Source organism: Halyomorpha halys, unplaced genomic scaffold (genome assembly GCF_000696795.3).
Source record: "Halyomorpha halys isolate HHAL.00 unplaced genomic scaffold, Hhal_1.1 Scaffold257.1, whole genome shotgun sequence".
Taxonomy (NCBI): domain Eukaryota; kingdom Metazoa; phylum Arthropoda; class Insecta; order Hemiptera; family Pentatomidae; genus Halyomorpha; species Halyomorpha halys.
The window spans coordinates 108,832-123,967 of record NW_027104967.1 but is presented as its reverse complement, the minus strand read 5'-3'; the positions used below and the strand labels follow the sequence as shown (position 1 = coordinate 123,967).

Here is a 15,136-nt window from a genome sequence, read left to right as displayed (position 1 = left end):
TGGTGAAAAAAAAATGTTGATTATATCCTATTATTGTATATCTTTTTTTTATGATTATACCATGAATATGTAATGTAAATATGTCCGATTAAGGATTGATAAGTATGCTGTGTGAGATAGCAACGTAATGTATTTAGGCAGCATATATGAATAAAGTATTTCTCTCTCTTATGAGTATAAGTTATATTTTATGAGTGAAAAAAGGGGGCTCAGAAGGTATTTAATTGACATCATCAGTGTTTTAGGTTCTTAGTGATTGTAAATGACATCTGGTTAGTATTGCCTCCTCAACTCAGAAAAAAGGAGTGCCTGGAGCCATGATGTGTATCTTTGATAATGATACAAATTATGGATATTTATTGTTTAACAATGCTGTGTGAAAGAATGTTACAGATTACTTTCTAACAATATTGGATTCATTTAGTATTATAGTATGGATTAATTGTTTATGGTTAAATAGAAATTCATATTGATTTTTTATTTTAACTTAAAGTGCAAATAACATACACATAGTTTTTCAATTGAACCTATGGATTGTATATAATTTACTCAAGACTGGATGTCTAAGATGAGTAGGGTGTGTTGTACAGCTGAATGATAACAAAGTCCTCAAAATGCTACTAGATTAAAAATTTTCAGGCATTGATAACTTGGAAGACTTCTTCCCACTGTTATAATATTATGAAAATGTAATGTATTTACTATATCTGTCACCCCAGTGAATATGTGGTTAAGTCGAATTTTTGTCAAGATGAGTTGTGTTGTCTAAGAGAATCACAGAGGCAACATCTTCATTGTGCATAAGTGTCTAAGTCAGTCAACGTTTTAAAACAGAGTTATTGCGATGTGTTTTTTTCAACGGTCGGTGAACAATTAGTTAACTCTATTATCTAATTAGTGATAAGACATATAAAATTGGTGTAAAACAAGTAACAAGTTACCAACGTTTTGGTAGTATTGACGAAATTTCGATGATTTACCACAAACACCTGATTTTACATAAATGTTTAACTTTAACTTTAACTTTAAAAGTTGTCCCCTGAAAAGTAAGGAATTTTGACTTAATCACATATTCACTGGGGTTACAGATATATTCCTCCCCCTTTTTGATCAATATTACTGTGGTTTACAAACTTTCAATGGAATTGAATGAATATTTATGATGGTCAATCCCTTAATAAATTGTCAAACCTTGAAATGTTTTTTTAAGTTACTGTTGATTTTAATGTTCTGAATAAATAATATTTTAGCATTAAAAATAATTATTTATTTTTAAATTTGATTGTACCTAACATCAGGTAAACATGTCAGAATTGACTAACTAATGATCAAAATATATGACAAAAATTATGGTATTTAATTGAAAATAAAAAAGTTAGCTGGAATACCCTATTAATCTTAAGAAAAGAAAAAATAAGAATATTATTTTAACTTTAGTTGGCCAAACATTAATAAATATGTATATTTGTGTAACTTTGTTTAAATAAATAATAATTTATTTATATTTTTAATATTTATAATTTAATTTGTATTCATGTGTTGCTTTTTAGAGCAAAAGGTGATTGGCAATGTCTTTTGTGTAAATCAGTCGAACCTGTTGTTAACACTGATCCGGCTATTCAGTGCCTTTCACACACAGAAAGGAGAGCTGCTTCGAGGTTGCTTTTAGAAATATACTGTCAATATGATGCAAGCTTGAATTTAAGGCAACCGATACCTCCTCAGGTCAGTGTTTTTTAGTTGTTACTATTATTTTTCACTGTCATATAATATTTGGTGTAGGAATTAATAGAAACTTGATGAGTGATTGTAGTAAACTCTCCTTACCTGAAATTTTATTAACTTGCATTATACCTTTATCTGTTGCCCACGAGTAGGAAAATCCAATGAAGAATATTTTTTATAGTTTTATACATTAAAAGCTAAATTAATATTCTACTAATTATTTTATAAAGTATATGAAGTTTTAGAAATATTTTCGTTTTTTTTAAGAAGCTTTTTGAGAAGTCTAGAAGTGATTTATTCATTTGACGGTATGATGCTTTTATGGATCCCTTAAAATTCTCAGGGTTACAAACTAGTGTAAATAAAAATTAGTTTTTCATAAGCGTTTGTTCCAATCTGAAAACATCCAAGTTTTCCTTTGTTCTACCCTGAACACAAAGTATTTTATATATATAAATAGTTGATCTTATTTTAAAATATGAAGAAGATGGTCAGGGTTGTGGTAAAAAAATAACAAAATAGTTATCAACTATTTATTCTCCGACGTTTCACCCCACTTTGCTGGGCTTCATCAGGGATACAGCTGTTCAAGACGATAGGTTAAACAGACATTTGCTAAAGCTAAAGATTGGGTGTCTGAGATGAGTAGGGTGTTTTGTACGGCTGAGTGATAACAAAGTCCTCAAATGCTCCTAGAGTAAACATTTTCAGGCATTGATAAGTTGACTTCTTCCCACATTAATGTCTGTTTAACCTATCGTCTTAAACAGTCGATAACTATTTTGTTCATTTTTTTACTGTAACCCTGACCATCTTCCTCATATTAGAAAGTATTTTTATTTACAATACAAATTCAAAAATTGAATGTTTATAAAATAAAATTATGTAAACAAGTTTCATAAAGGTGTATCTATCCACTAGAACAATTACAAAACTATATTCTCCTCTGGAACTGTAGTCTTTCATGAAATTAGAATTGAAAAAATGTACATTGTTACCTATCAATCGCTTCATATATTTTTTTCTGTTGCACTGAAATTAATATTGAAAGAATACTGTAAAAAAATATACTTATTAAATATTTTTCAGAATACTGCTTACTATGACATTGTAAGGCAACCGATCTGCTTGGATCAAATTCGAGATAAATTGTCAGGAAATCGCTATAAGAGTATGATCGAATTTGTTAGTGATATCAAGTTGATGTTCAACAACTTCTATCTTGTGAATCCCGTAAGTATTATTTTAATAAAATAAAATAAATCAATTAGATATGACAGTTTCATTAGCACTCATTAATGGAGTGAACTGAAGTAATTGGGTCATGAAGTTGGTAATTAGAGTGGTAAAAAAAATAATGTTTTAGGGAAGATCGCTACTAGGCTTATTCATAGCTAAAAAAGATATTAACACTTAAATGACTTAAGCATAAAGGAAAAATTAAAAAGATGTACAATAAAACGTAAAAATTAAATAAGAACAATAAAAGGTATTTTAATAATTAATGGAAACAGAAATAATTTTGGGCAAAAGAAGATATATAAAATAAAGTATGAACTAAGAGATGGAAAAAGGGGGATAAGAATAAAATCAACATACCTTTCAGAGTGGAAGTCAGGGCAAAAGTGAACTGTTATTGACAGAATGTATAGAGAAGAGTGGGGATTGACAGTTAAAATACGTTACGTTTGAAAATTATTTTAAGGTTAACAGTATTGAAAATTAAAGAAAATATTAAAAATAGGGAAACATTAAATTAATACATAATAGGGGGAAGAAATTATATTAAAAAAAATAAATTATAAATATACACAGAATGAATACACAAAAGAAATGAAGTTAAAAGAATGGATACAATAAATATAATATGATGAAGAAAAGACAATATACAAAATAAATAGGGTGTGTAAATTATATAACAGAAACATTAATAATAATAAATTAATTAATGTAAGCATACTAAAGTTGGAAGTCACATATGTATATAAATTAAAAATAAGATATATAATTACAAAAGAAAAAGAATGGATAGAGAATATAAAATTAAGTATGTAGGTGAGAATTTATAAAATAAAACCAGATAAAAGACATGACTGAAAAGTGGGCTTCTAAAATGCAGAACATAGAGAAAAGAAGAATTATGGAGATTTTATAAGGTTTAAGATGTGTCTATGACAGGGAGATGCAGTCTTTATCGACTTTATGATGACGGAATTCTCTGTTGAGTTTATATGAATGGATTCCGAGATAAAGCATTTTTTGTGGATGGGAACAGTAGCAAGAATTGAAGTATTATTAGAGTTAAAGGAATGATTGGGGTTTTAAATGTGTTCTGACAATTTTGAGGCCAAAATGTTACAGGAGTTGATAGAAGTTATGTGCTGGGAAATACAGTTTTTAAGTTGATTGTTAGTTTTGCCCATATAGAAAGAATTACAACATGGAGTAGAACAAGGAATCCAGTTAACTAAATTGGGACGGTGTGAAAAAGGAATAGGGTCTTTTAAATTGGAGTAAAGATAGGAAATTTTGTTGTGGGACTTCAAGCCAAGAGGTGTAGGGTAGGAATAGTGGATTGTCAGAAAGAATGGGATTATACGGAGGGACCTGTACTGAAAAAGAGATGGAGTAGGTTGAGAACAGGAGGAACTAGAGTTACAGAGCTAATGTAAAAATCAAGGAGTTTGTTTGTCACTGAATGTGGGAAATTGTTGTTTAATAGGATCTGCTTAATACGTTGTATGTTGGTCTGGTGATATTGAGGGTCAGAAAGAGAAATGGATCGGTGGATAAGGTTCTTTGCAACATTGATTATTTGGTGATAAGGGTGTTAAGAAAAGAAGTTGAGGAGTCAGTCAATAAGAGGTTTGGTATACCAATCAGTGGATAGGGAGCCATCGGGATTTCTGATAGTAAGTAGATCAAGAAAAGGGAGATAATGGTCAAATCAAATTCATGTTCAACAGTAAACCGAAGACGAGGGTGGTAGAAGTTAAAGGCTGATAGGATTTTGGGGATTCTGTTAGGATTGTCCTCAATACACAAAAATTATATTTATCTTAAAATTAGAAAATATATTTTAAAACAATGCTGACTATAAATATAGATGTAATCGGCAGTGTTATCTATTCTGTGGGTTATTTTTTTTTTTAATAAATATTTCTTTATTAATATATCAGTCTGGTGGGCCTTACATGGTTATTATAACAATTATACTTGCTTTTAATGATTAATAATATGAGGGTCTCATAAATAAAGAACACAAATATAAATTTACAATGTTATCATTGTTGAATAATTTTAAGTTACAATAAATAATTACATATTTTTTATATAAGAAGATGGTCAGGGTTGCGGTCAAAAGTGAAACAAAAATAGTATTATTTTACTATATGTAGTACTATTTTTGTTTCACTTTTGACCGCAATCCTGACCATCTTCTTATATAAAAAATATGTAATTCAAGAACGAGAGAACAAAAAAAATATTAGTTAACAGCAATATTCTGAAGTTAGAATGAAACATTCTTGGTTTTTCAGATGTGTAAACGCTTCTCTGCAATGCAAAAAAATGAAAGTGCTTCCTATTTGTAAGCTAAGTGAAAATATTATTTTTATAAACAAGCCGAGATTGGTCACTTTAAAATACAGAAATTTCCTGTGACTAGCCTTGATAGCAGTTATAAGATGTTCAGCACAGCTGAAAAAATAATATTATCTTCTGATGCTACCTGTGCCATTTTTTTTTATTAGTTACACAGTCACCCCAGTTCACCCTAACCATGTTATATGTGATACTATAATGATGATGAAATACAGCCTTTATATAGAATTGCTCATTTGACTCTAATGATTAATATTTTTTCTTTACAGGCTGAAAGTCAAGCCGTAATTCAAACGAAATCTCTTGAAGAACTCTTTAACTCTCTTCTCTCCCGATTTCTGGCAGACCCTGTTCCTAATGTTGCTTGTATTAAGACTGAAGCAATGGAAACGTGATCATTTGTGTTTTATAATTTTAAATGTTATATACGCTTATTTGGTATGTTCTGAATACCAAATGAAGAGGAAGAATCATGTTCCTGTTTTTAATTTAGACAATACCAAATTATCATTTGTTTTATTATTTATTAATGTAATTATTTCACAATTGAGAGTGCTTTATAATTACATCAGAGATATTTGTTTGTTATTTTATTGTGTTGAAATAACTTTTGAAATTTTTTCATATAATATTAATTTTGGAATTTCTATTTGATTTTGTCTGGTTCTCAGTATTGTCAGATATTATTATGTGTATCGTGTTATAGAAAATTTATTTATTTTTCTCTAACAAAATAATATTTAGTAATAATAAGTGGTCCAAGACAGATTATGTTTCCATCTCATAAGAATTAAGAAACTTTAATTCATGTGGTTTCTATTAATGATCTGAACTACATTATAACTCAGCATGAAAAATAATTTGTTTTTCTGGCATTTTTCTCAGTTATTATATGAATGTATAACTTTTTCTTACAATCGCGGATGAACTTGTTAAAGTTAGTAATTTATTCAAATAATTCAATTTTTTAATTATGAAATTGTTTTCATATGAATGACAATTTATTTTTCTTGTCCGAGTTATCTATAATGGTGTACAATGTGTTTGTATGTGTGTGTATATGTAAGTGTGAAACACAATTAGAGGTTGTATTCTCATTCTTTTGATAAATTATAGATAAAAATGTTTAGTTGTTGGACTTACATCTCTTAATTTCATTGTGATCTGGTGTCCACAATTATTTTTATCATTTAAACTCTAGTTTTTCTCATTTTCATTTAGTTCTAAAGATAAATAATATATCAGTTCATGAAAAAACTGAAATATTTCTTTCTTCTGATGGTTTATCTAAAATGATTTTTTTAAGTTTCTGTACTATGATATCTTTAAAAGAGACAAGGGCTACTCATATGGTTCCTACCATATTGGTAATGGGCTAATGTATGTGTAATAAACTTTGAACAACTTCATTTAAATTATATTGAAAGAATTTTACCAAATAGCGAAAGTTAGTTCCTGGGAATGATTCTATTATCATACAATTGGCTGGCATAAATTATTTTTAAAACAGTGAAACTGATTATCCCCATTACATTAATGTTAACTATTTATTTAATTATGTCCCAATTGTAAGTCTTGCAACTAGCTGTTTTTAGGATTTTAGATGAAAAAATGTGTTAATAAATGAAATAGAAGTATTAAATATGAAAGTATTAAGTGAGAATAACAATGTTGTTGTTCCTCAATTATTTTATATGCAAACTCAAAATTTTAAGCTATAAAAATAAACAATTAAAACTAAAAATAAAATTATTTTATTGACATTAGATTGTATGTATGTTACAATGAAAAATACTTTAGATTTAAATAAAATTGTTTAATACTGTTAATATTTTTTATAACCATATTTATTTTAATTATTCATCGAGGAATCATACTAAGTTATAACAATATAATGTGTAAATATTATTTAGTAGACGATGCTAGATATGTTTTGTTTTATGTATATTTATCGCATATTTCTATTAGTCATAACTTTTATAGATTTTTATACAATTGAAGAATTATATGAAAACATTATAATCACTATAATTTATGTGGCATTGAATGCTAATAATCACAAGTAATAAATAACACATTATTTTTATGTGTGAATAATATATATCTTTTTACGTTATATTATAAACGGACTGTAAAAATTAAAATTTCAAATAATTTTAGGTGTGTTAAGCAACCAGGCTCACTTACTATTTTTACTTAGTCTGTTAATTAAAGTTAAAAGTGCAATGTTATTCTATATATTTATATAATTCAGTTTTACTGAATTTTTTTTAGTTTCAATGGCAGTAAGAAAAAAGTATTATATTTTGTTGATTGCTTATTTATACAAAAACATATATGATTATCAATTTTACAATATATTTAGATTGTATATGAATATTATAAACTTTTTTATTAATTATTGATTACCTTCTTTCAACACTGATACGATCCCTTTGTTGTAGAGTAGTAAAGCTGGAACTATGACAGTAAGTCACTTTACAAAGCATGATAGAATTCGTTTTACAATGAATGACAGAATTAAAAATATAGAATAATTTATATTCAACTTTTGGAAGTTTTTTAACCTCAAAAAATTTATAGAAATTGATTCATGAAACTTCCTAAAAAGAAAATCCATGATAGAATTCATTTAGAACCTTTATAAAAAATAATAACATTTTCTAAATTCTGAGAATGTATTCTGCATACTAGATTAAAGTTAGATTAAAATCTTGATAATAAAAATAATTAATTATAAAGAAAACTTATTTAGTTGGGAAATGAAAAAAAAAAAAAAGTGACTCAATTAAATTTTGCCTTTTCTTGTCAAAGGAGCAATCTATTTACATCCACTTCTTGTAGAACCATGAGTAAATTATTATTTACTGACTAATTCTAATACAAAGATTATCTTGATTATCTGAATCTATAAGTCCTAACATATTAAATACATTTATTTTCATTTAATCCTATGGATTGTAAATAAAACGGTCTTTATTTTTCTTTTTTATGAAAATTGCCTAAAGCTTTCTCCTTAAAGCCCTTACACTTTTCATGTATCTGTAAATGTAGTTCATACCATTGAAAAACCAGGGGCAAAAAGTTATCGACAAAGAGTAAATTTTTATGTGCATAATTATAAAAGTATACTTTTAATAGCAAATTCTATATAATCTCTTGATAGATAATTAAATTCATAAAACAAAAAAAAAGTAATATAAATTTGACCAGAATTAGCAAATTTAAAGTGTATTAGACTCGGTACCCATTTTTTAAAAAGTATCCTGCACTGGGATGTTGCCATGGAAACCATTCCCATCTTTTCACTTTTTCAAATAAATCAAAAACTATATCATTTACTCATTTGAAAAATAATTAAATTTTAATAAAATAAAAATTTATAATTAAAGCTAAACTTGAAAAATTGTTACTTGCATCACACACCTTTTAGTTATAGTTAAATAGGTAATTTCAGTTCCGTACAACTTTTTGTGTTTGAGAAAGACTCCACAGGTACATGGACCATTTTGCGAGTCGTGGCTATTTGGACTGAGGGGATCTTACAACTTATGTTTCCCTTGAAAACTAAGATTCCAAATTTTTCATGATGAACTAACCCAAGTCTATTATACTTTCTTTGGAATGCACTCAATTAAAAATATATATATTTTTTTAGTAGTGCCACTGTCGAAGAAAACAGCAATTTAACTAATTTTTTTTTTTATTACAACAGATAATTAATTACTATCTATTCATTTTAAATTTTTATAATATAAAATGCTTGTAAAACTAGGAGTCTTTTATTAAATATCCTTTCATTGCCATAATCTTTTTAGTATTAATCTTCCCACAAAATGTTTTGACGGTAGTAATAATAGCTTTCAATACAGGAAGAAGCTGTACTAGAAAGAATGGAATTATGTAGATTGGAAGAGGGAGGTTCTAGTATGTTTGCAGAAACAAAAAAAGGCTTAATTATCTAAAATTATAAGATAAAAATTAAGATCAATCAATTATGTCAATCAAAATTGACTAAAGGCTTCTACTTTGGTCAGTTTATAGGAGTAACTTGAAAAAAAATGGCTGCACAACCATTTTGAATAGCTAATGTACAGAGCAAACTGATGCATTGAATGAATGGACAATATAAAAAGAAATTGTATCTAAAAGTGAGTTAAATGGAGCAGGCTGAACACATTTTACCATTAGAAAACATTAACTTTGTAACTGTCTTGGTAAATTTACTATTAGTCACAACATATTCACTTCAGTATCGTGAAGCTATCAGGAACATCTAACATCTATCTGTAACTGAAACAAAACAAAAACAGTTAAAGATTCGTTATAATGCAAGTAAAACAGTATTGCTTAATTTTGGCTGTCTCAAACTAAAACAAATTACATAAATTGTTTACATCTTTACCAAATAATAGTTTGAAGTTTCATTGACTAGTTAGAAAAATTAATAACTAATCCAGGAGTTTAACTATTCAAAAAGAGAGTAATTAAAAAATAAAGGCTAAAGTAAATAAATTGTACCATCTGTCCTGTTTGGTACTATAAAACATCAGAACTAAAAATAAACTTATATATTCTACATTACTTCACAGCATTATTTCCTACAAATTTAATCCAATAGGTAAATAAATCTTATTTCGTGATGGACTTTATACACTTGAGACAACTTTGAATCACATATCATACATTTTCACTTCAAAGTCGTACCTGCTTCCTGATGAATTAGTTATTGTTGTATGTAACTGAATATATATGAGTATAAAAGTATAAAAAATTACGAATGAGTTACTTTGACTTTACAAAATAATATCAAAAGATACTTTTAAAATGGAAAACATCAAGAAAAAATACAACTTACAATTCAATAAGTTTACTCTATTTCTATGTGATACCAACGAAAAATATCTACTAGCTGTTAATGAAAAATTTCAGAAAATATACCTGTAAATGAAACCACCAATGAAAATTATTAAACACCAAAGAAAATAACTTTGAAGATGTTAGAAACGGTATAGTGGTTTCTAGGTAAACCGTAGTTCATTATTGAACAAAATTCTTAGAAAAATACATATTTAAACATTTTTTTAGTACGTTTGGACACTGATTAAAAAAAAAAATCCGACTTATCCACCTTTAGATATTTGCTATGTAACCTCCAAGGCTCAAAGCTAACGGTTTTTTAAGTCGGATTTATTTTTATTGGTTCAGTACAGTAAGCAACTGGCTACTCATTTATATTGATAATTCTGTTGTTTTATTGCTAAGATCTAATTAAAACAAAAATAATTGTAATAAAAACAGGAATTTCGAATTTCCCGCCGCTAGAGATGGTATTGTACAATTTTACTGTTAATAGTCCTTACAATTATTAAAATTGCAGTTATGGAAGAAAAATGAAGACTTTATACGTAAAGTACTAAAAAAAAAGTAATTGTCACGGGAAACATGTATTTTTTCGTTTAATTCTTTGGTTTAAAAAAAAGTTTTTGTCTGAAAAATCTTGATCTAATTGCGATAGGAATTACTGATTGACTTAGCATTGTCCTTTTTCTCGCGCTAGTACCGCGGTGTGAGTTTCAAGGGCTTAACTTTTTTTATAATTATTTTATGAAAAGTTTTTTTTATAGTCATCTTTGATGAAATAATGAATGAATCCATAAATTTGTTTTGTCTTGAATTTATGTTACATTATCTCGGAAAGATGTAAAATATTGCGTTAATTTTATTTCAAGTTCAGTGTTTTACTTAAATTTTAAGAAGAGGCTGGGCCTAGGATAAAAATGTCTTCTGATGTCGCCATGTAAGTTAATATTTCTTTTAATTTTGGTTGTTGGTTTTATATTTATCTTGTGTGTTGAGTTTATATTCATACTTTTGTTCAGTCTGTTTATAATTTGTTGCTACTTTTAATTCATTTAAATTATTACTTTAACTTATTAAGTGCATTTTCTGTTGAGTTTGAGATAAATTGATGTGTTTCGAAAATTTAAGTTTTGTAGATATTTTCCTCTTAACTCTACCTAGTGTAGGAAGATTTTATTTAGCGTTTCAATTTTTGATTTTCTACTCCATTCCTAGTTTTCTAATTGCTTTTTCGTCTTTCCAAAACTATTTTCTCTGCGAACTGTCCGACAGATCTAGCAGAAAATCGATTATGCAGACAATGGAATATTTGATGTTATATGAATATACAACTGAGAGTTTAATTTATAACAAAAAGTTTAGATTTATCAGCTAACAGTTATATTGAATTGTAAATTTGCATCTGTGTATAATATTAATCTATATGTATGAATTTATATTAATTAAGGAGGATAAAGGTCCTTGTGGATGCCAAAGAGGTGAGAAGGGGGAGAGTATGAAGCGAGGAAGAAATAAGGGTGCATTCTGAAAGAATGAAGAAGAGATTGGATGAAAGGAAAGGAGGGAAATGTTTTTTTTTCTGATCCCTCTAAAACAGAAAAAAACATTAAATTAGTAGGTTGCATTAGAGAATGGTTACGTAATTCGAATTTGTTACTACCTTTTTCTACTGTTGGTACTGGAAGGTGTACAGTGACATACTTAGCTAGTGTCATGATGTGTTCGTTCCATGTAAAGGGGAATATGTGGGGTAAGTTGGGAAGAAATGATATTCGCGTGGCTTATAAGGTAGGGATGGGATATCGATATCGATATCGATATTATCGAAATATCGATATTTTGTCTCCGATAACCAGTAACCGATAAAATCGGAATATCGATATTTTCTTTGGATAGTATCGGTTTCTAAAAAAAAAAAAAAATGGTTGCACCTTAAAAGTAGAGATATGGTCATATGTTCAATTTTATTGAAATATTCGTGGCAAAATATACTATGACGAAGATATTCCGATATTATTTAATCTAAATCAATATTTTGCTAAAGAAAATATTAATAATAGTATTTCGATATTTAACATTGATAATGTTATATTCATTTCGATATTTGACATTTTTATAATTATTGATTTCTAACATTAGCAATAATACTCCGATATTATTTTATCAAAAGATCGATATATTGTTTTAATAATATAAAATCCATTCGATCTTTGGTAATTAATTAATAATTAGTATCTATATCGATAATTGAAACAGTATTCTAATATTATTTTATTGAAATATCGATATTTTGTTTAAAAGTTCTAGACAAATTAAAAGTAAAATATCGATATTTGGATTCAATAATTTAATACCCATTTCGAAATATTTAATAATATCGATATGGAAGATTATTAACAAGGAATTTCAATATTTCATTTTGAAAATTTCATACTCCTTACGGTATTTAACATTGTTGATAATATCGATATCGATATTTCGATTTTTTGAAAATAGAAATATCGATATTTGGTTTAAAAAGATTAAGAAAATTTTATAAAAAGCTTAAAAATAGTTTTTCGATATTTGAAATTGATAAATTCATGTTCCTATACATATTTTACAATGTTATCAATATCGATATCGAAGATTATAAACGAAATTTCGATATTTATTTTTATAGAAATATCTATATTTTATGAAAGAAAACTGTAAAATTTATGAAAAGCTAAAGTAAGGAATTTCGATATTTTATTTTGATAATTTCATATTCCTTTCGATATTCGACATTGTTACTAATATCTATATAGAAGGTTAGAAAAACTATTCCGATATTTTCTCATCGAAATATCGATATTTGACTTAAAAAGATTAAGAAAATTTTATAAAAAGCTTGAAAATAATTTTTCGATAGTTTCTCAATTATTATTAATTTCGGTATAAAATATTAGAAAAGATATTTCGATATTTTATTTTATAGAAATATCAATATTTTATGAAAGAAAACTATAACATTTTATTATGCTAAAATAAGGTATTTTGATATTTAATTTTAATGATTTCATATTCATTTCGATATTTAACATTGTTGAAAATATCGATATCGATATTTCGATATTTTTTAAATAGAAATATCAATATTTGGTTTTAAAATTAAGGAAATTTTATAAAAAGAAATAAATTGTTTTTCAATATTTAAATTGATAAATTTAAACTTAAACAGTATAAGAAAATTTTTATAAAACCTTAAAAATAGATTTTCGATATTTTAAATTGATATATTCATGTTCCTTTCCATATTTTACTCTGTTATCAATATCGATATCGAAGATTAGAAACGATATTTCAATATTTATTTTTATAGAAATATCGATATTTTATGAAATAAAACTATAAAAATTATGAAAAGCTAAAATAAGATATTTCGATATTTTATTTTGTTAATTTCACATTCATTTCGGTATTTAACATTGTTGTTAATATTTCGATATCTTTCCATCGAAATATCGATATTTGTTTTACATTGTTATTAATATCGATATCAAAAATGTGAAAAAGCATAAAAATAGTTTTTCTATATTTTAATTTGATAAATTCATGTTATTTTCAATATATTCCATTGTTATTAATATTGATATCGATGATTAGGAACGATATTTATTTTTATAGAAATATAGATATTTTACATTGTTATTCATATCAATATCAAAGATTAGAAACGATATTTCGATATTTTATTTTATAGAAATGTCGATATTTTATGGAAGAAAACGATAACATTTTATTAAAAGCTAAAATAAGGTATTTCGCTATTTTATTTTTATGATTTCATATTCATTTCGATATTTAACAGTGTTGAAAAAATCGATATCGATATTTTGATATTTTTTAAATACAAATATCAATGTTTGGTTTTAAAATTAAGGAAATTTTATAAAAAGCAAAAAAATAGTTTTTTATTATGTTAAATTGATAAATTCATGTTCCTTTCGATATTTTATAATATAAAGTAATATCGAAATATTGTTGCTTATATTTCATATCGATATTACAACAATACAAAATTTCGAAATAAATATGTAATTATGAAAATAAAATATCGATATTCCTATTTTAAAATCTCTATACAATTTACTAGCCTTTTTTTTAAAAAATCATCGATATTTCGATAAAATATAGATTTTTTAATAAATTAATATCGGAATATTTTAGCTTATGTTCCAGATCGATATTACAACAATGTAAAATATCGAAATAAATACTTAATATCAAAATAAAACATAGATATTTCTATTTTAAAATCTCTATACAATTTTCTAGTTATTTTCAACAAAATATCGATATTTCGATAAAATAAAATTGGAATATTGATGTTCATATTCCCTATCGATTACAGCAATAGGAAATATCGAAACAAATATGTACTTAACAAAATAAAATATCGATAGTCTATTTTTAAATTTTCTTAAAAAAAAAAAACAATTATATTTTATTTTATATTTGGTACGTTTATAAAATGGTTTTCGTGGTGTTGCTTTGTTTCATAGTTATTGTGAGTTTCTTATATATTTTGATTAGGTATGACATAAAATAAGTCTTCCTATATCTTGCTATGTTATCATTTTATAATTATTATTACTTTAATTCGTTAAATTTTCGATATAGATATTTCGATATTTTAAAATATCGATATTTTAGTTCCGATATAATATCGATATCGATATTGCTATCCGATATCATATCGATATTTTTCTTTTGATATCCCATCCCTACTATAAGGCCTTTTCGCGTAAAATTGTATCATTAATTAATGAATAGAATAATATTAATTTGATTTTTAGTTTTAAATAATCTTTCAAACTGTTTATATAGTTCAGCATTAGCTTTAGTTAAAAATATGAGCGCGGCCACAGAATCTCTAACAATCAGAGTTAAACTTATCATTTAACTCGAGTTTTACTCACTA

At 26.1% G+C, this 15,136-nt stretch overlaps 1 protein-coding gene across 5 annotated transcripts in view; it reads left to right on the top strand.

Annotated features, from left to right (window-relative positions):
- Positions 1-7,652, top strand: part of LOC106680361 (E3 ubiquitin-protein ligase TRIM33) — a 66,622-nt gene extending 58,970 nt beyond the window's left edge. For 4 of the 5 annotated variants that reach the window (XM_067046526.1, XM_067046522.1, XM_014420002.3 and 1 more), the window contains 3 exons: positions 1,551-1,725; positions 2,815-2,958; positions 5,598-7,652. In XM_067046526.1, the coding sequence (XP_066902627.1) occupies positions 1,551-1,725; positions 2,815-2,958; positions 5,598-5,723 (445 nt within the window). In that variant the 3' untranslated portion in view covers positions 5,724-7,652. The remainder of the gene's footprint in view (positions 1-1,550; positions 1,726-2,814; positions 2,959-5,597) is intronic. The other variant, XM_067046516.1, reaches the window with a different exon arrangement.
- Positions 7,653-15,136: the final 7,484 nt, after the last annotated feature.